Source organism: Panthera onca, chromosome X (genome assembly GCF_046562875.1).
Source record: "Panthera onca isolate mPanOnc1 chromosome X, mPanOnc1 haplotype 2, whole genome shotgun sequence".
Lineage (NCBI taxonomy): Eukaryota > Metazoa > Chordata > Mammalia > Carnivora > Felidae > Panthera > Panthera onca.
This window is the reverse complement of record NC_138357.1, coordinates 92987471-93013396: the sequence shown is the minus strand read 5'-3', so window position 1 is coordinate 93013396 and position 25926 is coordinate 92987471. Positions and strand designations below refer to the sequence as shown.

The window sequence follows — 25926 nt, the reverse complement described above, 5'->3', positions numbered from 1 at the left end:
GAGAGAATCAATATGTGCATGAGCAGGGGGAGGGGCAGAGAAAGAGGGAGAATCCCAAACAAGCTCCATGCTTAGTGTGGAACCCTATGCAGGGCTTGATCCCAGAACCATGGGGCGCCTGGGTGGCTCAGTTGATTAAGTGTCCAACTTCCGCTCAGGTCACGATCTCATGGTTCGTGGGTTCAAGCCCTGCATTGGGCTCTACATTGTCAGTGCAGAGCCTGCTTGTGATTCTCTCCCCCCCCCCCCCCATTTGCGCTATTCTCCATCTCTCTCAAAATAAACTTAAAAAAAATAAAGCAGAAGTGTTGGGGTATCTGGGTGGCTAAGTCAGTTAAGTGACCAAGTTTAGCTCAGGTCATGATCTCACAGTTCGTGGGTTCAAGCCCCACATCGGGCTCTCTACTGTCAGCTTAGAGCCAGCTTTGGACCCTCTGTCCTCCTCTCTCTGCACCTCCCTCTCCACCTCAAAATAAACATTAAAGGGGTGCCTGGGTGGCTCAGTCAGTTAAGCGTCTGACTTTGGCTCAGGTCATGATCTCGCGGTTTGTGAGTTCGAGCCTCACATCGGGCTCTGTGCTGCCAGCTGGGATCCTGGAGCCTGCTTTGGATTCTGGGTCTCCCTCTCTTTCTGCCCCTCCCCCGCTTACACTTGGACTCTCAAAAATAAACATTTAAAAATTTTAAAAAAAGAAACATTATGAAAAAGCAGAAGAGTTTTTAAAGTTGACTCTTCAGACTCAAAAGGTTCAATACAGTCACAACAAAGGCCAGCAGGGAAAACAGCCAAAGGTATACCACGGAGGCAGTTTGCTAAAATAATATTTATAATTTATTGCCTATGATCTACAGAAATACTTGATTTTCTATGTAAAATGTATGTGCTTTAAGAATAAAAAACCTAACGGGAAAATTCCCTTTAGGAATATATATTACCCAGTGAGCCATATAGTAATTAAATGACTACTATGGTCAGAAGCTATGAAAAGGGAGTGTTTTGTTGAAAATTATTCACTATGTAGAAGCTGGTTTCTAGCAGTTTTTCTCAAACTACTCCATGAAATATAAAACCCTTTCTATTTTTCCCAGAGAACCATTATTAATGAATACGATTTTTTAAATACTAGCCAAATTTAAGGATTCCATCAGCTGTAAAAGTCTATGATTAATAATACCAATGCTCAGAAATGATGATCTGATAACTCAAAGTTAATGTTTTTCATGTGTATATGACATGGCACATAAAGGACAAATTCATTAATGTTTGAAAGAATGGGTCTTTTCATTTCAAATATTTATAAAATTTGATATATATTAAGTACGTGGTCAGGACTTAAAAACACACGATCAACCACCTCAAGAGTCATATTTTATATGCCAAAATAAAACAGAAGTATAAGCCTTGATCTCTTGGAATTTGCTAGATTATTTTTTTAATGCTTTTATTTGTTTTTGAGAGAGAGAGAGAGAGAGAGAGCACGTGAACAGGGGAGGGGTGGAGAGAGGGGCACAGAGGATCTGATGTGGGGCTTGAACTCACCAACCCTGAGATCATGACCTGAGCCAAAGTTGGACACTTAACTGAGCCACCCAAGTGCCCCTGCTGGATTATTTCTAACCATTTCAATTTCAAACCACAGTGGAAGAAATGGACACCAAGAAAATGCAATTGCAAAGAAAAGATTCTGGCAAATGCTTTCTGCATGCAAAGGAAGAGATGGAGATTTATTAACTAGACCAGTAATTATTCCACATAACGAACATAAATTCACTATGTAAATTAAATCTATTAAATATTCATGTTTCCTGAGGAAAACAAGTGACGGTTTTTGATTACACTATCAGTTACATTAGTCAGTTTGCCTATACAGAACAATTTGGATTATTTAGAAACCAAAACCTGAAGTTAAAATGTTTTTGCCTATATACCCAAATTTTTATGAGCTAATTATCCATTTTGTGGATGAGTGCGTGGATGAGGTGGCAATTTTTAAAAGTTATTTTTTATTTTTAAATAATTGTGCATTAACAAAGTGCAAAAACAGCACAGAGAGGTTCTGCATACTCTTAATCCAGCTTCTCCATGTAGAGGAGCAAAATTTGCCACCCCAAAAAGTGTTTCTTTGGCATGTGGATTATTTTAGGCTGTTTGCTTTCTTAAAAAAATATCCCAGAGAGCATTCTCCGCCCCCTCTCTGGACATTTACGTGGTATCTAGAACTGACCACTCTTAGCATACTGATATGGATCCTTCTAATTCTTTGTGTAGGTTTTTCTTCTACTTAACACAATACAGAATATTGTATTCTGATCTTTTTTCATTTAAATAACAATAAAGTTTGAGGTAGCTCTATGGCTTAGTTGGTTAAAACACCTGTCTTCTAAATAACAATAAAGTTCGGAGATTATTTTATGTCATTTATATTCCCCTAGGCTGCTTACTTTTAAGAAACAAAAGACTTGACAAGTTTTTCTTTTGTTGTTTTTCCTTCCTCCCCCCTTCTCCCTAAATGGTCTAAAGAAAATTAGAAGATCTGCTCCAGGAGAGAGCTATCACCAATCACCATAGATAACTACAGTATACTATGAACTAGGGGAGGTAGACAGGGAGAAACAAAGCAAGGCCTGTTTAATCAAAGTCCTCTCTGTGTCCCACTGTTTCTCAATGGCCCAACAAATATTTGTTTACCATTTACTCTTTCCATTCTTCCTGTGAGTTGCCTTCCTCCCCTTTTTCTTTAAGTCCAGAATGACATATTTACCTCATTTCGCCTGTCTTTGGGATCTCATGTTTATGTGGGTTCCCTGTACGTAATTAAATTTGATTTTCTCCTCTTAATCTTTCTCATATCAATTTAATTTTTAGACCAGACAGAAGAATCTTCAGGGTATCAGAAAATTTTTCCTCCCCAGCACCCGTCATAGTAACACCTTATATAATGATGTCAACACTAGGAGACTTGACATTGGTACAACTGACAGACCTGATTCAGATTTCACCGGTTTTACACGCACTCATGTGTATGTGTAGAGTCACTACCACAATAGAGATATAGAACTGTTCACAAAGATCCCCCCCAATGATCCTAACATACTGTCTCTTCACAGTCACACCTACCCCCTCTTTCCCTCATGCTCCTAACAAAATCTTTGTGATCCCTAATACCTGACAATCACTAACCTGTTGTCCAGTTCTAGAATTTTGTTACTTCCACAACGATATAAAGGAAATCACATGGTATATGACCTTTCAAAAAGATTTTAATTTTTTTAAATTTATTTTGAGAGAGAGCATGCACATGAGCAGGGGAGGGGCAGAGAGAGAGAGACAGAGAGAGAGAATTACAAGCAGGCTCCACACTGTCAGCATAGAGCATGACACAGGGCTCAAACTTACAAACTGTGAGATCATGACCTGAGCCAAAACCAAGAGTCGGACGCTCATCGACTGAGACACCCAGGCACCCCAAAGTCGTTTTTTTGTTTTTTTTAAACACAGAATTCCCTGGAGATCCATTTGAGTAGTTGCACGCATCAACAGGTTTTGTGGGGTTTTTTTGTTTTGTTTTTTTGCTGAGTAGTTATTCCATAGTATGGATGTACCACAATTTATTTAACCATTAATTTAGTTCTTTCTCAATTTTACCTATTTCAAATAGAACTGCTATGAAAACTTGCTTGTGGGTCTTCATGTGAAAACAGGTCCTCCTTTCTCTGAGAAGTACACCTCCCTGGAGTACAACTGCTGAATTGTTTGGCATGGCTATGTTGAGTTTTTCAAAGAAACTGCTCAACTATTTTCCAGAGTGACTTTATGACTATATATTCCCATCAGCAATGTACAAAAGATCCAGTTCATCCACATTTTTGCCAGAATATAGGATTATCTTTTATTATAGCTATCTAATAGTTGTGTGGTAATATCGCATTGTGGTTTAAATTTACACTTCCTGAATAGCTAAGGATGTTGGACACATTTTCATGTGCTTGGTAGAGACTTACATAGTACTTGTTGGGAAAATGTTCATGTTTTCTACACATTGTGTAACTGGAGACTTGTTGGTTTTTTCCTCTATCTTTAGATTGTGCATTTGGTGTCATGTCTAAGAATGCCATATCCTAGGTCCTGATAAATTTCTGGTATGTTTTCTTTTAAAAGTCATGTCATTTTATGTTGTACATTTAAATCTATGATACAGGGGTGCCTAGGTGCCTCAGTTGGTTAAGTGTCTGACTTCGGCTCAGGTCATGATCTCATGGTTTGCGAGTTCAAGCCGCACATCAGGCTCTGTGCTGTCAGCACGGAACCCGTTTCAGACCCTCTGTCCCTCCCCCGCCCCCACCCCTCCCCTGCTTGTACATGCTCTCTCTCAAAAATAAACATTAAAAAAAAAAATAAAATGCAATACATCTATGATACACTTTGAATTAATTTTTATATAAAATGTTAGATTTAGGGGTACCTGGGTGACTCAGTCGGTTAAGTGTCTGACTTTGGCTCAGGTCATGATCTCGCGGTCTGTGAGTTCGAGCCCCACGTTGGGCTCTGTGGCAACAGCTCAGAGCCTGGAGCCTGCTTCAGATTCCGTGTCTCCCTCTCTCTCTGCCCCTCCCCCACTCACACTCTTTCTCTCTCTCAAAAATAGTACATAAACATTAAAAAAAAGTTTTTTTAAATGTTAGATTTAGGTTGAGGTTAAATTTTTGGCCTATGCATGTTCAATTGCTCTACCACCATTTGTTAAAAAACCACTACCCTTTCTTCACTGAATTGGGTTTGAACATTCGTCAAAAAATCAGTTGGCTGCACACGTGTGGTTACTTCTGGGCAGTCTAATCTGTTGCACTGATCTAGGTGTCTGTTCCTCTGCCAGCACCACACTGTATTAATTCCTATACCTATAGAAGTCTTAAAAAATGGGGTAGAGTAATTCCTCCCACTATATTACAGTTTTTCAAAGTTGTTTTTGGTATTCTTGGTCTTTTGCCTTTCCATATATAATCTAGGATAAGCTTTCCATCTCTACAACAAATCTTCCTGGGGATTTAATTGGAATCGGAGCAAACCTATAGATAAATGTGGGGAGAAATGACATCTTTACTATGTTGCATCATCTAATCCCTGAAGAGAGTACATCTCTCCATTTATTTATATCTTCAATTTTTTTTCATGAGTGAGGTGTAGTTTTTACCATACAAGGCTTATACATGTATCATGAGATGTATACCTAAGAATTTCATTTTGTTTTGGGCAACGGGTGAATAGCACAGTGTTTTTAACTATGGTTTCTAGGTGTTCTTTGCCAAGTATATAGAAGAACAGAAATAGAATTGGTTTGGGTATATTCATCTTATATTGTTGATGAACTCACTTATTAGTTCTGAAGGCTTGTTGCTGCAGATCCTTAGGATTTTGTACAGAGGCTTTCATGTCATCTATAAATAAAAAGTTTCATTTCTTCCTTTCCAACTTCTATGCTTATCTTTCCTTTCCCTGGCTTAGTGTGATCGCTTCCAGCACTAGGCTGAGTAAGTGGTGAGAATGAGGAGCCTTCCCTTGCTCCCAATCTGAGGAGAAAAGCCTTTTGAGTAAATTTTTCTGAAAAAAAAAAAATGTAAGATCTATGTCTAGAGCCTTTTTTTTTTTTTGCATGTCAATATCCAGTTGTACTAGCACCATTTGTTGAAAAGACCATCCTTTCTCCATTGCCTTTGCTACTTAAAGATTAGCTTTGGTCTCTCTTTTCTATTTGCTACTTAAAGATCTATTTCTGGGCTCTCTTTTTAATTGATCTGCTTTTTCTTTCACAAATACTACACTGTCTTGACTACTGTAGCTTTAAATTAAGTTCTGGAGTAATGTCAGTCTACCAACTTTGCCCTTGGTTGCTTTAATCAGCTATCCCTGAAATCAGGAGAAAAAAGTTACAATCAAAAATACATTTAGGGCACCTGGGTGGCTCAGTCGGTTAAGCAACCAACTCTTGATTTTGGCTCAGGTCATGATCTCACAGTTCATGAGTTTGAGCCCCATAGCCACACTGTCAGCATGGAGCCTGCTTGGGACTCTCTCTCTCCCTGCCTCTCCCATGCTCAATCTCTCTCAAAATAAGTAAAATAAACTTAAAAAATACAATTATACAGTCTTTCATATTTACATATGCAATTACCTTTACTGGTGCTCTATTTATTCTTATGGTTTTAGTTACTACCTAGTGTTTTCTTTTGAGCCTAAAGAACTTTTACTATTTCTTGTAGGCCAGGTTTACAAATGATGAATTTTCTCAGTTTTGTTTACTTGAGAATGTCTTTATTTAACCTTCATTGTTGAGGTATCATTTTCCTGGATATAGAATTCTTGGTAGATCATCTTTTTCTTTCATCATTTTGAGTAAGTTATCATCCTATTCTCTTCTGGTCTCCATGGTTTCTAACAAGAAGTCCACTGTTAATCTTATTAAGGATCCCTTGTACATGATGAATTACTTCTGTTGCTTTGGACAGTTTGATTATGTAATATTTTTGCATTTACCCTACTTGGACTTTGAGTTTCTTGGATATGTACCTTTATATTTTTCATCGCATATGAGAAATTTTTTGCCACTATTTCTTCAAATATTGTATCCCTTTCTCTCCTCTCCTTCTGGGACTCCAGTTAGACATATGTTGATGTGCTTGATGGTATCCCTACAGGTCTTTGAGCCTCTGTTAACTTTACTCAATCTTTTTTTTTTTTTCTTTCTGTTCCTCAGCCTAAGTAATCTTAATGGCCCTATCCTCAAGACTGCTAATTCTTTGTTGTCTGCTCAAATCTACCGTTGAGTCTTTCCAGTAACACTGTTTTTGTTTATTGTACTTTTCCATTCCAGAATTGCTATTTGGTTCTCTCTCTTCTTTAAATTTTGAGAGAGAGAAAGCATGCAAGAGCGGGGGGGAGGGGGGAGAGAGAGAGAGAGAGAAGAGAGAGAGAAAGAGAGAGAGAAAGAGAGAGAGAAAGAGAGAGAGAAAGAGAGAGAGAAAGAGAGAGAGAAAGAGAGAGAGAAAGAGAGAGAGAAAGAGAGAGAGAGAGAGAGAGAAAGAGAGAGAGAGAGAAAGAGAGAGAGAGAGAGAAAGAGAGAGAGAGAAAGAGAGAGAGAAAGAGAGAGAGAAAGAGAGAGAGAAAGAGAGAGAGAAAGAGAGAGAGAAAGAGAGAGAGAAAGAGAGAGAGAAAGAGAGAGAGAAAGAGAGAGAGAAAGAGAGAGAGAAAGAGAGAGAGAGAGAGAGAGAAGAGAGAAGAGAGAGAGAGAGAAAGAGAGAGAGAAAGAGAGAGAAAGAGAGAGAAAGAGAGAGAAAGAGAGAGAAAGAGAGAGAGAATCTTAAGCAGGCTCCAAGCTCAGTGTTGGAGCTCAAATGCAGGGCTCAATTTCACAACCCTGAGATCATGACCTGAACTGAAAATCAAGAGTCAGATGCTCAACCAACTGAGCCACCCAGGCCAGGCACCCCTATTTGGTTGTCTTTTTATAATTTCCTCTTTACTGATAGTTTCTATTTGGTGATATTATGCTCATATTCTCCTTTAGTTTTGTAGACAGTGTCATCTCTTTGAACACATTTAAAATAGACAATTTAAACTCTTTTTCTGGTAGGTCCAACAACTCCATTTGCTCAAGGATAATTTCTATTGATTGCGTTTTTTCCCATTGTTGATGAGCCCTCCTTTGTTTCTTTGTAGGTCTCAATTTTGTTGAAAACTAAACGTTTTAAATAATGTGTCAACTCTGGAAATTAGACTTTCCCCTCCTCTAGGGTTTAACTGTTACTGTTGCAGTTTTTGTTCCTATTTGTTCAGTGAGTTTTTAGAACTAATTGTCTAAAGTCTGCATTGTTGTGTGTGGTCACTTATTCTCTGCTTGGGGTTAGCTTCGTCTTTGCTCAGGGTCTGCATATGCATTAGGGTATACCTTTAATGCTCAAGGAGTTAACAACTCTGCCTTAGCATTCAATTCCTACTTGCACAGCCTGAAACTTGGCCAGAATTGAGAGCTTAAGGCCTTGTTAGGTCTTTTTTAAGCATGTGCACAGTCCTATACATGTGCACAGCCTTCTTGATTCCCAGAAATATATTGTAGCTTTCTCAGAGCCCCTATAGACCTCTCACTACCCCAGCTTTTCTTTTTAAGCTTTTAGGTTAGCTTTCTGTTTGTCCCAACTGGTACTCTACGACCTCAGACAGCTATGAAGTTAAACTGCCTCTAAAAGTTTTCAACAAATGCCCCCAGGAAAAAGGTTTTTTGCAGTAGGCAATCTCCAAGTCAGGTGAAAAAAAGACAAGCCTTGCAAGTGGGGTCCCTACCAGGGAACTACCAGCTAGATCAAATAATGATAATTTCTTGGGCATGAGGGTTTCAAGGAGTTCCCTCCCTGTTCTGCCTCCTTTGGTGGCTGCCAAAGCTCCTGGTTTTCACCATGATTGTGAACTCTATTTTCAAGGTTACCATGGAACTGGAGAGAGGGGGATGGGAGTGGGACGAGTGAAAATGCCACAAAGCCCACTGTTCTTAGCAAGAATCAGCACTTTTCCTGAATAAATACTTCCTGCATAGCTGCAAGCCTTTGGTTAATTTCCAGAGTCTGAAAAAGTTGATTCTATTTTTGCCAGTTTTCTCTTTGCTTTTATGGAGAGGAGAATTGTCAAAGGTCCTTACTCCTCCAATTTCGCTGACATCATCTGCTATCTGGGACTTTTAGAATGAGATATTCTTAGAGACTGAGTAAACTGGAATCCAATCTATATTCTTTCTAGAAGACAATATTTTTCCAAAACAAAAACTGCCATTTTTGAACTTTTAAAATTAAACCATGAAGAATCAAGTTCCTTCAAGATCTCAAAAGTGTCAATTCAGTTTCCAATTCTATATATCTTACCTTCCTTAAAATTTCCTTGTAACACTTTGCCTAAATTAATTTTGATACCTATTTTTAAAACAAAAAGGGAAAATTTAATTAGTGGGTTAACAGAGTAAGAGATAAAATGTGTATTAATTAAAAGTTTTAAGATATTCATCAAGGAATTTCATTAATGGAGGCTGCGTATGTAAGTATGAAAATATCCTCTGATCAGAAGTAATATTCTAATATAAATTCACTAGGCTTTCATTTAATAAAAACTTGTTATTCACCTCATGTTCATAAGAATTGATTTCATTGTTTCATACATATGAAAGAAGAAACTGAACCAGTTAGGAATAATATGCCTTTTTATGAAACTAGTAAAAGCTGTGGGCTTTCTTCCTAAGAGAATGAACACATATATATAACTCTGCTTACAATTTAAGGGGTTCTTGGATACCCCATAGCCTGTAAATTAAAAACCCCTACTGAAAAAAAAATTATGATATTAGCGGGGAAAAATAGAAAACAGATATTCAAATAATTAAAATATCTCATCTTCAGCGGAGCAATGAGAATTTAAAACATTAAAACATACAAGAGGTCTCCGACATACAATATTTTATTTCAAAAGCTAAATTGTAAATTCTGTATTTAGAATTTATCACATGTTCTTATAAAAACAATAGTTGAAGACTATTAAACTGTAAGCCTCTTAAAAATAGGTGCTCTTCTGGGGCGCCTAGATGGCTCAGTCGGTTGGGCAGCCAACTCTTGATTTCGGCTCAGGTCATGACATCATGGTTCATTAGTTCAAGCCCTGCATCAAGCTCTGCACTGACAGTGGAGAGCCTGCTCGGGATTCTCTCTCTCCCTGCCCACCACCCTTGCTCAAAATAAATAAATAAATAAAATATAAGTAATTTTTTAAAGTAGGTGCTCCTTTTATCTGTCTTTATATTATAATGATCTAAGTAAACGGCATAAGTTAGGATCTCAGGTGACCCTTTACAAAGCCTATTTTACTCAATAATGTATTTGAATACAAATTCACTAAAACAGGAAAAAATATTGAGGCAATGACAAAGATCAAATAAACCATAAAGACAAAAATAAAAAAATAAAATGGAAAAATAAAAAATCAAATAGATTTTAAATTACGTGTTGTTTGAGAGACAGGATTAATAACAGAACATAATAGTAAATACAGCTCTTTCTAGACATTCTTATTTGAATTTATGGATTCCTTTTTGTTGTGTTAAATTTTACTTCAAAATATATTTTCTCCCTAATATAGCATCTCCTACACTTAGCCATGAATGAGGTCATTTTTGGACCCTAAGAGTTTGTAAATGGACTGAAAGGGCAAAGGGGATAAGATGTTTTGCCTGTAGTGACTGCAAAGGTGTTAAAAGACACTGGGAGGGAGAAATTGGTCAAAGAGGTTTTATATAAATATTTATTATATATATATATTATATAATAAAATGTATCCAACTTAAAGTAAGATAGTGTTAACGTGAGCAATAAGAGGATATGGGAACACCATTGCAAAAAAGAAAAAAAGGAAAAACAGGTGGGGGGGATAGTGGAGATGAAATTTTGATTTTGCTTCTTGGTCATTGTGAGTCACTGTGCTAAAGACGACAGGAAAACTACATTTTGGCACCATAAATATAAAAGACAAGTTGCACATTTTCATCTGAATAACACTGAACTCTTACCCAAACCTGGTAAAATCATGAGTAATATGCAGAATTCAATTGGTATCATTTAATATGTATAGGTTGTGGCCTTACCATACAGGATCAATGAAATGACCTGGCCCTTGTCTTCAGAATAGGGCTTGAAGATATTTATATAGCAAAAGCAGTGCCAAAACAATGAAGGAGTAAGCTACAATTTCAGTGACAGGCTCTCATATATTAGGTAAAGACCAGACAAACTCAGAGACAAGGACTACATGCCTACCCCTCCTCCTAAGTTTGGCATTTGACTCCCTAACTAGGTGACAATAAAAAAGAGGTTCAGCCTAGCAGTCCGACTCTATGACACCAGAAATCCCTGAAGAAATCTGTCAATAAACAACCTCAGCCAACTGAGAAAGTAATCAATTGACTCCCTGAAAATGTCTTTAGCCTGAAGAGATTTAGAATTAAGTATAACAATGAGCTAAATCAATAGAAAATTGGTATACTGAGTAACTGATTTAGACTTGTTATTTTAAACTAGACTCTTACTAAGTTCATCAACAGTAACAGAACATTTAAAGGAAATATAGATTCAACATATCCATAGGTTTAATAAACTAGGTTTACACAAAACTACCTCAAGACCCAGGAAGGTTTTATTATTGGTTGACAACTGATGTAAAGAAAATCAAATACAGTATATTAAACTTGAATACAGGTAAGTTTTAGGAAATATAAAGCCTGCTTGGAAGTAGATCTTAAATTCTGCTAAATTTATAAAATAATTTATATTAAAAAGTAATAATAGCCAATTCTAGAGTATCAGTCCATAAGATCTAAAACCTCTGAATGTTACCATAACATTTTAAGGATTAAAGCACTTAAAAAAAAAAATCAGTGATTCCTGTAACAACTTCTAAGAATCTTCTATAATCAGTCATGGGTAATAATAATTCAAAGGGTTAAAAAAGTACTTAAAAGTAATGATCCTGAAAAAAAGATCTACAGAAAAAGATGAACTTGGAGCTCACAGTATGTGGGATTCTACTTTCCAAAGTTAAGATAACTGGATAAAATATAAATAGGCTACTCTGCCTTAGCTTTTCCAACTTCAACTATCAATTGCATTGTTCTTGGGATAAAACAAAAAAGACTAAAGAAGGCTATGTATTTTACTGGAGTGTTAAAAAGCCTGAATTTAGAAGACAGGCTAGTTAGAAAAATAAATATAATCAATTGTGCCAGCTGAAGTATGAGCACATGGGAACTGTGGCTACACAAAACTAGGACTTAAACTGTGTAAAACTTTAAAATGCTTACATACTGTTTAAAAAGATTTGCATATAAATATGATTATCCATATCAAGGTTTTAAAACCAAGTTTTAAGTTTGGCAAGTCCTAACAGTACTGATCTTTCAAATTTTCACATATACACCCTAAGTGTCTTAAGCCAAATGTGATATAGGAGTCTTTTAGTTCATTTAGACCATAATCCTGAAGGTGGTAAATTATGGATTTGGAGGGAATTCTTAGTTTCTTCTGAATCTGCAATTATCATTATCTTTCCCATTATTTCCCCTCCCTCCCTTCCCATCCCTTGTTCCATATCACAGGAATCAAAATTAGACCCTAAAAAAGATATATACATATATCCAGATTTCGCTGATCTTCATGGTGAAAAAGCATAGGCCTAGAGCAATCCTATATGGCTTTACAACTGTAAAGGACTCGAGCTATCTTTCAAATACCATTTTCTAGAATTGACAAACTAGACTGGAATTTAAACTGTCTCCACCCACTTCCCACTATATCATACCCACCAATTCCCCACCCCCAGATGAAGGTTAGGTTGATAAATGGATTTTGGAGATGAAATAAAGCCAGACATCAAATAACTTACTTGAAATCCATCTCTTACCTTCTGTACTTAACCCTGGACTTGATGTGAACTTGGCTACATCAACAATTTTTACAGCAAATTGCTGCCCAGTTTCTCTGTTGATACATCGTCGTACAACACTGAAGGGACCCCTTAAAGAAAAAGAAGAAAAATACCAAGTTTAATTCAGTGATTTTCAGCCCCTGTTTCCCATCAGCATCTTACTGATGTTTCATTGTCTACTATGGCCATAGTTTAAGATCAAATTTAAGTAATGTAATTTTGAACATATTTTTCTATAATCCATGAGGTAAATAATTCATAAATTAGAAGTTACTAAGCCTGAATAGAACACAAATCTGAATTTCAAAATGACTTATTAAAATTTTAACTAGTATTCTTATACCCAAGGCAAATAATCTTTGTAATATTCTATACATATTATCAACATCTTAAACAAAATAAGAAATCACAGTGGTAGCGCACACAGCTTTCACCTTTTGAAGCAGAAACTTAAGTCTTCCTTGACACCTTCCCTCTCATCTTACCCACCGCCTATCTAATCTTCACTAACAAGTCCTACGGCATTTCTCTCAAATCTTTCTCAGTCCTGTCCACCTCTCTCCATGTATCATACCCTAGTTTAAGCTACTACCATCTTCTAGCAGGACTACTAAAAAGCTGGTTTCTCTCATTTGCTCTGGCAGTCATGTTTTAAAAATGAAAATCTGATCTTATGTTTCTGCTTAAAATCTCAGAGAAAGAAGGTATTTTTAATGCATAATATTTAGTTAAGAACCAAAACACATGAATAATTCCCAAATAGGAAAATACACCCTAGTAGAATCAGGTCAAAAGATTTGAAAAGGCACTTCACAAAGAGAAAGCCCTGCATGACTTTGTCCCAACAACCTCTCCAGTCTCACATGAAGTCACAGAAAAACCTATCTTCCTTAAACATCAAATTAGAATTGTTCTAAATTGCCAATGGAAAGGAAGTAATTTCTACCAGGAGAGCCACTGACCCAGTCATTTGAGTCATCCAGCTCTCTCCCTAAATTGGTGGCTCTCAATACTGCCCATACAATTGAATCAACTGGGATGATTGTTACATACACACAGTTCCTTGTGATTAACAGTTATCAAGTATCTGAACAAAAGATAATCCAAAGATTCATTTGTACATGCTTGGATTGACTACTGAATAATACAGAAGGCAACAGCAATATACTATAGCTTATTTGAAAACGAGTGTGGTTTAGGTCATTAAATACACATACACGTATACACATGCATATTCCCCTCTCTGCTCAGGAAAAAAAAAACACCCTCATTGGTCACTTACACCGGGACACCTGTGATACTGTTTGCCTCAAAGAAGGTTTGTCTTTCTCTCAATCAGGAGACAAGGAAAAGAATGTCATCTAACCCAGACTGAAACATTTCTCTAACATCATACAAATTAGTTGATTTCACCGTGCCATCATCTGAACATCAATTACACCACAGCCTCAAATCTCTCTCTTCAAGCAATCTAACAAAGCTCAACTGGAAGGAAAAAAATAGTAATAATGGGCCTTTCAGAACTCTGAAGAAAGAGGACCTTTTTTGATAACCACTCAAAAATATTCAAAGATTTTCCTCCAAGAGAAGACAATATAACAGTGAGGCAGGACTCCCACAAACGTTTTCATTCTCAATCTGGATGTCTTACTTGTGATTACTTATCCTGACAACAGCAAGCAATTTCAGGAAATGCTTAATGTAATTGGTTTTTGTCCACACATAAACCCTTGGGATTCTATTTATATATACATTTGTGTTGTGTGCTTCAATTCACTACATCTTTTTGGAAATGTTCCAAGATCTGTATGTGGGATTATTCGTGGACAATAGAGTCATTTTTTTTTTTTTACTTTTTCCTGTTTGAACAAAGGTAAAGAAGAAAGCATAGCTTCTCTCTCCACCCTTTTAGTAACAGTAAAATGAAGAAAGAGAGAAAAAGGGGAATACAGAGGGAAAAAAAACCAAGAAAGGTGTCTAAATCTGTGAATAAAAATAAAAAACCAAATCCTCAATTCTTTAGGCTAATTTTATAATGTGAGGGAAGGAAAATGAGTTCACTTATGAACCACCAATGACCTGAAGACAGGTCAAAAGTAAAGCATTTCAAGGGTCTGTCCCTCAGTGGCACCCAGGGAATTAGAAAAGATGAATCAAATTTAGTACACAAAAAAGAAACATACCTAACGTTTTTCTTATGATTTAATCCACCAACTAGAAACTCAATGGAAACTGATAAAAATTCAAATGAGTATACAGTGTTTATAATTTTAGCAGGATCTGAGTACACTTATTTGGTTGACAGGTCAAAGACAGGCAAGCTATGAAATACTCTGGCTGGGTTTCCCATCTTAAAAAGGAGGGTGTAATAAAGTGTGTGTAATACAGTAAATGTTTTATACTTATTAATTATATGCGAATGATATGTTAAGCAATAGCAAAAGTTCAGGAGGCCTAGGTCTCGCCATCTATCTGGCCTAAATTCTTTGATGCTTGAAATTTCATCCTTGCATTTAGTCTATGGTGCAGCTCATTCCTGAGTATTTATGTGGGGGAAAATATTGACAGATAGTTGTAAGCCATCATCATAGATGACTACCTTTCTCATGTTTCTACTAATCCTAGCCAGCGTGTTAATCAAAATGAAATAAGATAACTGATAGCATTTCACATTTGATAAAATAGACATTCTTTATTCAACTCTTTTAGAGCAGTGAATTTTGATAGGGATTGTGGCACAAGGTTCCATGAGGCAGGTGGTGGCTCGCAGAATTCTGTTTTTAAGTAAAAGGTCAATTAAACCAGAATATGTTGCGAGTGAATATTGCTATACCATGGCCTAAAGTTTTGAAAAGAATGCAGCTGTGTCTCTTTGCAGACAGAGTCGTCTCCTCTGGTTCTCACTTATGTGAAAAAAGGTTAAGTCTAGGAAATAAGCAATTTTGATAGCAACAGTAAATCCATCCAAAAAGGAGACCAGAATTAAGTGAAATCAGGCTAGAATATAGTATGTTGGTTTCCAGGATAATAGGATAGATTTAACACAATGCATCTAATTTATCTTCCTCCCCAAACCCCTTTCAAATGATACCAAAGGGCTTATCATTTTTTAAAAAGGACTGGGAGAAAGGAGAGGGGATAATAGTAATAATCAAATTTGAGGAAGCAAAAAAGCAGATAGAGTAGTGACTGACTTAGCAGACTCAGGAAAGCTGAAGGACAAACAGAAAAGAGGGAACGTTCAAAACCAAACCCATTCGTTTACACTCCAAGTTCTTCAAGAAGCTCTTGAACTGGCAGCACCAGATAAACCTGAACTAGAGGTTAAGAGAGTGGGGCTAAAAGAACAAGGTTTGAATGAAATGAAATCTCTAAAGCAGCAGGTAGAGTGGTAGATTCCCTCCATACCCATACTCCATACCACTGTGCAACTGCGCTACCGCCATCCTATCAGAGGCCCATTCTCTACAGAGGGTAGAACATAGGGTCTGAGAACCTGGGGGGGCACAAGGCAGTTAAGGAAGTGGTTACTAGTAAGTGGAAAGCAAGGGGATTGAGTGATCACTCAAATTGAATGTAGACAATCCCAGCCCCTTTCTCCTTAACAAGGGGGAATGTTAGAAGCTAGAGCTTTATCCTTCAGGTAGGAGAAAGATTTTCTGTTGCGTTTTATGACCAGCCCAGAAGGAAAGATCTATAGATAATGACTTGAACTGCTCAACAAGCTCTGCCCACAAATTCAGAGCTCCCAATCAGCTTTCAATTCATCTCCTGCAGGGTTTCCAACCTCAGCACTACTGGCATTTTGGCCTGGCCTGTTCTTTCTTGTAGGAGGATGTCCCCTGCATTACAGGATGCTTAACAGCAATCTCAGCAGCACCCCTTCACCCAGTTTTGAAATCCAAAAATGTCTCCAGACACTGTCAAATGTCCCCTGGGGGGGGGGGGGGCAAAACTGGCCCCAATTGAGAACCACTGCTCTAGTATTAATCATGAGTAGACAACCAAACTCCCAAAACATCTGGAGAATAGTCTCTAATTTGGAAGACCAAAATCTCAAAACAAACAGAATGAGCAACCAAAAGGAAGCAGACTAAACAAGATAAAAAACCTCAAACTACTATTAATATCCTAAGATATTACAACTATCAAACAAAAACAGAACTTTCAGAAAATATAAAAAGGGCTCTTGAAAAATAAACACCTTGAGAAATTTAAAACTCAACAGAAGGGCTAGAAGATAAAATTGAGGAAATTCCCCAAAAAGTAAAGCAAAAAGAACAAAAGAAATGGAGGGAAGAACTCAAAAGAATAATCCAAAAAAATTTCCCAGAACTTAAATCATGAGTTGCCCAGATTTAAAGGACCCACCAAATACTTTGCACATGCCACCTGTGGAATTTAAGAGCAGATTTTCAGAAGTGGAGGTAAGGGTTTGCTAGTAGGGGAGTATGATATGGTTCACACACCAAGATCAGGAACCAGAATGGCTTCTGATTTCTCAGTGGCAACATGAAAAGCAAGAAGATGACAGAGCAACACCTTCAAAGTCATGAAGGAAATTTCTAACTTTTAATTCTATATCCAGCCAGAAAAACCAATAATCATAAGGATGATTTCAGACATGAAAGAGATCAATAAATTACCTGCAGTGCATACTTCGTGAAGAAATTATTTTAAGGTATGTTTGCCAAAACAAGAGACTAGATCAGCGAAAAGGGCGCCAAGTGATGGCAAAGAGGAGGTCTAACCAACACAGGAGATACATAAAAGGAACCCCCAAGAGGGTAACAAAACAGGACCTCTGGCTGACAGCGGGGTGTCAAGGAGAGGTTAACTAGTCCAGACTGGGAGCTATCAAAGGTTTCCCCTGCCACCTTTTCAACCTCAAAACAGAAGGACGGGGGGTGCTGGGCCCATTCTTCCATTTTGTTTCTTCCAGCCAGGGGCTGATAAGATTTCTGCTCTTCTCAGCTACCTGGAGAGAAGATGCTCATTTCACTCCATAGCAGTGTTCTCCTTTGGTATATTCCTGAGAGCTGGAGGCAGTGGACTGAAAAGCAGGAAAATGCAGGGCAGCCCAAGCCTCCTGACCTTATTCCTGTAGAACAGTAAACCAGCCCCATACCACAGCACTAATGTCCTGCCTGTGAGGAGCCCCATGTCTTGGGATTTAGCTGCGCCCTTGCCATTCACCTTCCCAGAAGGGGCTCCTATACACTCTCAGGGTATCTGAAGCCAGACTGTGAACAAGAGGTTCTGTTCAGCTTCTCTCCTCCTGAGAGTCTTCGTACAATAGTGGTAATATTGCCCTGTCCTACTTGGTTTGTAAAGCCTAAAAAATATGCTTTTTAGGCATACATACCTAGGTGGTAAAGCTATAAAGAAAATCAAAAGAAATTATTAACATAAAAGCCAGATAGTGGCTATGTGGGGAGGGAGGCTGTGATTGGGAAGGGGCACGCAAAGGGCTTTTAAAGGTACTAATAATATTCTATTTCATAACCTGGATGATAGATTCATCAGTTTTCGTTCCACTATTATTCTCCAATACACACACACTTTACATACTCCTCCATGCATACATTTCCCAGTTAAAAAAATGTTTTTAATAGTTCAGAGTCACAACCTTAAGATCTTGCTAACCAAAAGTCTTAATTTTTTACATATCTGTACAAATTATCTTAAGTGACTTGATATCTATAAAAGAAAACAGTGTTTGCATCTCAAACATAATAAAGTCAATATGAATTATATTCATTGTAATGGGATGAACTCTCTGTGCATATCACAGGACTAGAAGCTTCATTACTTTATAATGAATTGTGCAATGTACCACAAGGGATACAGGAAAATCATGAACAAAAAAGAACCAATTAACAAAAGGAAAGAGGAGGATGCGGTAAGTGAAGACCAAGTACAAATTCATATTATATACATATATATAAAAATATATACACACATGATATTTGTAAATATATACATGCATACACATACAGTTGACGTGCAGTCAATCCTCATTATTTGTGGAGTATTTACAAAATCACTTACTAACATTTATTTGTAACCCAAAATCAATACCCACTGAACTTTCAGTCTTTGGCAAACACGTGCCTAAAAGCAAAAAATTTGAGTCACCTGATGTGGATGTTATTAGCTAAGGGTGAATGAGGTGACACTCTGCCCTCTTGTTTCAGCTGTCGTACTGTAAGCAAGTGTCCTTTTTGCCATTTAGTGCATTTTTTCACATTTTGTGCTTTTTGTTGCTAATTTTCATTCTTTAAAATGGCCTTCAAGTGTAGTGCTGAAGGGCTGTCTAGTGTTTTGTTTTTTTTTAAATGTTTATTTTATTTTTGAGAGAGAGAGAGAGAGAGAGAGAGAGAGAGGCAGGGGCAGGCTGGGAATGAGCAGGGTAGGGGCAGAGAGCGAGTGAGACAAAGAATCTGAAGCAGGCTCCAGCTGTCAGCCTAGAGCCCAATGCAGGGCTTGATCTCACGAACCATAGTTCATGACCTGAGCCGAAGTTGGACCCTCAACCAACTGACCTACCCAGGGGCCCCTATCCTCTCACTCTTAAAATTCAACCTTTCTTCTGTGTTCTTGTATGAGCAATACAGCTTGGTTTATAAAACTCATATAAATAAAAATAAATAAATCCAAAATGTCTAGTGTTCTTAAGCGCAAGAAGGTTGTGGGGTGCCTTAAGGAGAAAATACGTGTGTTAGATAGGCTTCATTCATAGAATGAATTATAGAGCTGTTGGTCAGGTGTTCAATGTTAATGAATCAACAATATATATGAAATAAGGGATCTTTAAACAAAAATACACATAAAACAGGTTATGCATTGATTTGGTTGAAGAAAATGTGACCAAAGGCTCACAGGAACCTAACCCTGTATTTCCCCTGGGGGCAATGGTTCAGCCTTCATTCAGTGTTCGTGGCAACTTTATAGAACATAACCACTGCAAATAATGAATATCATCTGTAAGTGTGCATATGTGGATATGCACACATGCATATATATATTAATATTATGTAATATATATTTATAATATATATTATTAATTTATTTAGAATATAAACTCAATGAGTACCTGGTATATACTGGACCCTCGATAAATATTTGGCGAATGATGTATCAAAAATAAACTAGGAATGAGCAAGCCACTGATACATTTATATCACACAATTTTACCCATGTATATAAAACTGAAAAATTGGGGCGCCTGGGTGGCTCAGTCAGTTAAGCGTCCGACTTCGGCTCAGGTCGTGATCTTGCGGTCCGTGAGTTCAAGCCCCGCGTCAGGCTCTGTGCTGACTGCTCAGAGCCTGGAGCCTGTTTCGGATTCTGTGTCTCCCTCTCTCTCTCTGACCCTCCCCCATTCATGCTCTGTCTCCCTCTGTCTCGAAAATAAATAAAAACGTTAAAAAAAAAACTGAAAAATTATGGTACTTCTACTTACCTGTTTCTCTACCCATTTACTAAGTCTCTATCTTCCTACTACTTTCTATACAGTTCTGATGTTAGTTGAGGGAAATAAATGGCGGGTGAGTAAAAAGGAAACAAAGTGAAAATACAATAATGACATTAGCAGTAAGAATAAAATCTTATGAACTACATTTTATAGACACAAATATATAAATAATAGCTAATAAAGACAATGATGGTCTTTTCCTCTTATTTCAATGCCATTAGTCATTGCCACTAAGGAAGAGCTCATACATATCATCCCATCAAGAAATCTTTCCCCTGTTTTCCTGTAGCTTTGTGGTAGTGATAGGAGAGGGATGTTGTTCTGACACTTTCTCTTTAATACTTCAGGTACCCCCCTCCATCCTCCAACACACACACTTACATATACATACCAAGCTTTATGTATTTATGTATTACTTTAGTTACAGTGACTAAACCAAAGGAAGAAACTTTGCCTAATCATAGCTACTGCCAAAGAAACACACATGATGTGGAAAATTATTAAAATCAAAGTCTCAGGAACTGCTGCCTTGAATGTTAACAATTAAAGAGCTGACAGAGGAATTAAGCTCAGTACAATTCAGATTGTTCCTTGAAAATAGAAAGGGGAGGCTTATTTGAAAAAGTTGGTTGTAGATCTCCAATAAGCTAACAGAACAAATCTAGCTCAACTGTCAAAGCTGAGTAATTCAAAGAGTTAAGACTAACATTTACTAATTCAGTACTTGTATTGGCATAATTAGTACCTCTGTCAAACCCTGTGAAAAGTTCAGTGAAAAGTTTAGGAGATCTTTAGATTTTATATAGCATACCATTCTCTGGTCTGAATCTACATAGGATATATTCACCACTTCTTTGAGAGGTCTGCAGAGTACATATAGCAATTCCTGCTAATCCAAAAGTTCTGGAAAACTTGATTGATATGTGTGTTTGTGCATGTGTTTGAAGGGCTAGGGTTAAGGCCATGGTAGAAGCACATGGACTCTTGGTCTTTGTTAGCTCATATATGATGGAGCATGTATCAAGAGACTTGCTAACAGAAGAAAAATACTTTCATAATAGATATGAAACATAGGAAGAAGAACAGAGGAGGAAAAAAAGGAAAAAAATAAAACATATGAAGAAGTAAACACATCCCAAAGTAAGAAATCTGACTTGGTTGTACATACTTAGGCCTTTTTAGCTAAATGCATAAAGAACTTTCAGGTTATTGGTTGCTAAACACTGACATTAAACAAATTCTATTGATATTTGCACATCTTATTCATTTACCTCATTTTCCCCCAACGGAAAGATCCCTGTCCCCCCCTCCCCCCACAGTGCAAACAGACTATTTTAATAAAAGATTAATAAAGCAATCTTTGCCCTCAAGAAACACCTAATCGTAACAGATTGTTATTGGTACATACACATAATCTTAGTATGCTATAGAACAAGGTATTAAAATAGTGTAATACCCCAGGGTTTATTATCTGTGGATAGGAAGGCAGTCAGAGAAAGCCTCTATGAGACAGACACTTAGGAGGGCTTAGAAAGATGAATACTTTTTTCACACCAAAAAGGGAAAGGGGAAAATTCCAGAAATTAGTAGTAGCATGTAGAACAGCCTACAGCCAAGTCAAAGCATGGTTTGTACTAGATACTACAAGCTATCTGGTGTTACTGGTGTGAAAAATTGGAGGGAAATAAGCGGCTAGAAAAAAAGGAGGGCAGAAGAAGATAGGTTGAGGGGGTGAGTACGGGCCAGTTAGGAAGTTACCCCATTAGCCCAAGCCTGAGGTGACAAACACCTAAACCAATACACTAGAGGCAACTGAGATACTTAAATCGACAGAGTAGTGAATGATTAGCTTGGGGGTCAGTTGAAAGAATGACTTACAGATTTCTGGCAACAGTTACTAAGTAAATAATGACACCATCAAATGAGGGAGGAGCTATATGAGAAAGAGTGAGTACAAAGCTGAAAAGGAGACACGGGCCTGTGAGTTGTTTGTTTAAGTTTATTTTTGAGAGAGAGAGACAGAGTGTGAGTTGGGGAGGGGCAGAGAGAGAGAGCGAGACAGAATCCGAAGCAGGCTCCAGGCTCTGAGCCGTCAGCACAGAGCCCTAGGTGGGGGCTTGAACTCACAAGCTGGGAGATCATGACCTGAGCCAAAGTTGGATGCTTAACCGACTGAGCCACCCAGGCGTCCTGGCTGTGTTTTGAAAACACTGATTTCCAAAATACTGATTTCCACAAACTATCCAGGCAGAGATCTATAGAGGACGATTAGACAGGAATATAAAGTTCAAGGAAGGGATCAACATGCAGATGATGAAGACAACACCAACTACCATTTACAGCATACCATTTGCCAAGCATGGTAAGAACCTTATATGGATTCTCTATTTGTAATATATATCATTACTTATCATAACAGCTAAGAAACTATTGGCCCCCATTTTATAGATTAGGAAAACTGAGGCCAAGCCAGGTTGCCTAGGCCTAGACAGATAGTGAGTGGTAGAGTCAGGACTGGAACCAAGACATATGGAACTCCAAGATCTAAGTTCTCAGTCTCCACACTCCTTAAAGGAGGCATGAGTGAACAGAAGGTAACTGAAGCCACTGATGTGAATGAGAGTCCTTAAGAGTACAGACCAAAGAAGAATCCCAGAAAACATGAACATATCCCCCCATTTCTCCAAAGGGAACTGCTGGAATCTCTGCCAAAAGACTACAAGAAGCCCAGAAAGAAAAATAAAATTGCTAAAGGCAGGCTCTTTAGAACATAGTATCTTATAGAAATAAACACAAAGACCAAGTGCTTAGCGGGCTCTGCCCTAGGCACAAACACAAAGATTCTCCCCATTCCTCTCAAGGCTGGCACAAGAAAAGCATAATTTCCATTTTTAAATTAAGAGCTGCACAATCACATTTTGCTATTTTTCTACATGTGGGACTATATATCAGAAACTGGCCCAATGAAAATATTTAGTGGAGAAACAACTGTTTGGAAACTTGCTCCTGACTTTCTACTAGTGTTCATGAACTTAATTACTTACAACTAGTACTAAAATTATCGCAGTTGTCAAATTCTGCGTGCACTGTCTAGTCTTTATAAACTGAAACTAAAAATTACAGAAGTCTGGCAGCATGAAGTTATATTGTAAATCGTATTTATAAAAGAAGTGTGTGCTGTTAACATGTCACTAACATGGTTTTCCAAATGCTACCTTATTCCTCTAATAGTATTGTTGCCTGCTATTAACTAATATTTGGGCCGAGAAATTACTATCTTCATTACTAGGGTTTTTTGTTTTGTTTTGTCTTTTGCCAGCGATACTTCTGTATCATAGTACTGTTAATCTCTTCCCACTCACAACTACATTTTATGGATCTCCCTAACAAGTTAGATCTAGTTCTGAAATGAAATTATCTCATGTAAATTACATAAATTAGTGAAAGAAACCTCAAGGCCGGCGATACACTCCTTTCTCTGTTATTCATTTTAGTTGCATTCGGATTATGCAAAGTTTACACAGTAGCACAGAAACAAAAACGTATTTGGCTAACACTCTCAATTGGGGTTTCCCACATTGGCATCTTGTGGAGTCCTGAAGGAATAAAAGTTTCTCTGTCAAGTTTGGTCAACAGCATATGAAATACCCCCCCATCTGCACCCCATGTCCACATTAGATGTCAGCAGCTAAGTCTTGCAGTCGGAAAACCATCACCCATGTTGCACCTATCATTAGTGTCCCCTGAAAAACCTATTGGACACGATGATCTAGATTTTAATATTTATAATACTACAAATTGCAAAGCTGTAATAGCTATGAAATAGTCCGATTTCAAACTTTTTTCTGAAACGAACACTCTCCCACCCAAACACAGCATATAAATTGTTGTTTAAATTCTTACAGCGAGGGAGATAATCCAATTGTTTGCTCAGTAAAGGATGGAAAAGATTTAACTATGCAATTTAAATGTCTATTCATTAATACTCCCAAAAGTAATTTGCTTTTTACAATTGTTAATATAAGCATATTCAGCAGGCAATAATGTAACCTCTGGTCTTTTAACCAAAAAACAGTTAACAAAAAGGCAAAGCATACAAAGGAATAAGCATTTATACCTAATTACCCAGCTCAGTGCAGGGCAGCAGAAAATAGGTTTTGAATCATAATTGTAGTAATCAGTTTCTAGGTCTAAAGGAGATGATCTGGAAAATAACTGCTTTAGGGAAAAAAATAAGAAAATAAGAGTATAAAATAAGTGGATATAAACTGTTTAGGCAAGATAGTAAAATTGAATATTCAAACAGTTGGGGAATTTTTCAAGTTAGGTAAGAAACCAAAGTCCCTGAATGTTACAAAGAATATGCAAGTCAGTAATGCATAGTTAGTAATTTTTAACCAGTTTCCCAAGGGTGGATCAACCTTTCAGTGGCTCATGTAGGATTTCCTTTTAATCAATAAGGCACACAACACAGAGGACAAGAAGAGGAAAGGACCATCGTATCCCTCAACGTGTCTGAAAGTAAACTCCTGAGCTTTTTAATCTCCCTTCTCCCGATCCCAGTTGAAGGCCAAGTCCACATTTCCTTCCAGTTCCTTAGCCAAAAATTATGGTGCCATTCTTGATCCCATTCCTTCACATTCCAATTCCAATTCATTAGGAACTGCTCCTGGCTCTATTTTGCTGAGATCTTTATTTTCATTTGTTTCAAGAAAATCTGTAGCCAACTGTTGGAACAATTTTATGACAGCTGAATTAAAACTCCCATGAGACAATTCCAATATCGGATTCAAGTCAGTGCTGGCCTCGGTTGAAGGTCTTTTCTCATTCAAATTGTGGTTTTCCTGGTGCTTAGCAAATATCTCGGACATTTTGGTCTCTATTAGGCTCTTGATCAAAGAATCTTCTATTTTAGCAGGCAGTCACCCTGTTTAGGTTTACTATGGAAGTTCTTGGGTTCTTTTGTGGGCTTTAGTTCCAATGACAGTTGCTTAGTTTTCTGAATCCTTACAATGCCGTTTTGGTCTGCTTCCTTTTTCTGGTGCTAAGGCTCCCAGTCAGTCCCTGCTGACGTCATCTGCAGGGACAAAAGGTGCCTCCCAGGACCACTGGCTATCCCTGGGCAACCTTGGAGAAGGAGGGGCTGGTCAGAAGAGGGAAAACAAATGACCACTGCTGCTGCCATAGCCACCTACAGATCAGCCTGCCTGCTAGGCCAGTTGTAGAGCCAAGGCTGGTATAGCCTGGCCTTTGTTCTTGTTGCTGTTGTAGGCAGATCAGGTGACTGGGGCCTAGGTTGTGGCACGGGGGCTGAAACGGACAGGGCTTTGATGCTGCTGGCAGATCAGACCACCCACCAGGGGCGTTCTTGCTAGGGCTGTGGACAGATTAGACTGCCCACCGGGCTCCAGGTGTGGAGTCCCACTAAGTCTCTGTAGACCTTCCCCTTTCCTGGTCCTTTGACTAGAGAAAACAGGTTTTTGCTTCTGTTTTCTATGCCTTTTGGTTGTTCTCAGTAGTAGGTCTCTCTAGCACCCAGTCCAGGAGTAAATGGAAGGAAGAAAAGAAAACCCAGTGAATTTACCACGTGGTTATTCCTCAAGTACTGCTACTTTACCTTCTTCCCAATTCTGAGTCCTTTTATTGCTGTCACTTAAATAATTTCCAAGGCATTGATAGTTGTACTTCTAGGAAAGGGGCAAGAAAAAGTGAGTCTAAACTATCTTGTCCCAGAAATGGAAGTTGGTGCATTTTCAACCTCTTGCATTCTGGCTGGTGTTTGGAGTCCATTGTACTCAAAATTAGGGGATGAGTTACAGGTCTTTTATGTCCAATGTATCCAGTGAAAAAATAGCCATTAAACTTGTCAGGTCTATGCTATAGCATTCCATGAGTCCTGGCTCAGAATTTTAAAGTCTCAAGCAAGTAACTGATGTTTCTCAAC

General features: G+C 37.8%; 1 protein-coding gene across 13 annotated transcripts in view; it reads right to left on the bottom strand.

Moving 5' to 3' along the window:
* The window catches only part of CASK (calcium/calmodulin dependent serine protein kinase), a 359937-nt gene that overhangs the window by 281873 nt on the left and 52138 nt on the right, over positions 1-25926 (bottom strand). For 7 of the 13 annotated variants that reach the window (XM_081793031.1, XM_081793032.1, XM_081793036.1 and 4 more), the window contains exon 2: positions 12482-12594. In XM_081793031.1, coding sequence (XP_081649157.1) covers positions 12482-12594 — 113 coding nt within the window. Of the gene's footprint in view, positions 1-12463; positions 12595-25926 lie in introns of all 13 variants that reach the window. The other 6 variants (XM_081793028.1, XM_081793029.1, XM_081793034.1 and 3 more) reach the window with 1 other exon arrangement.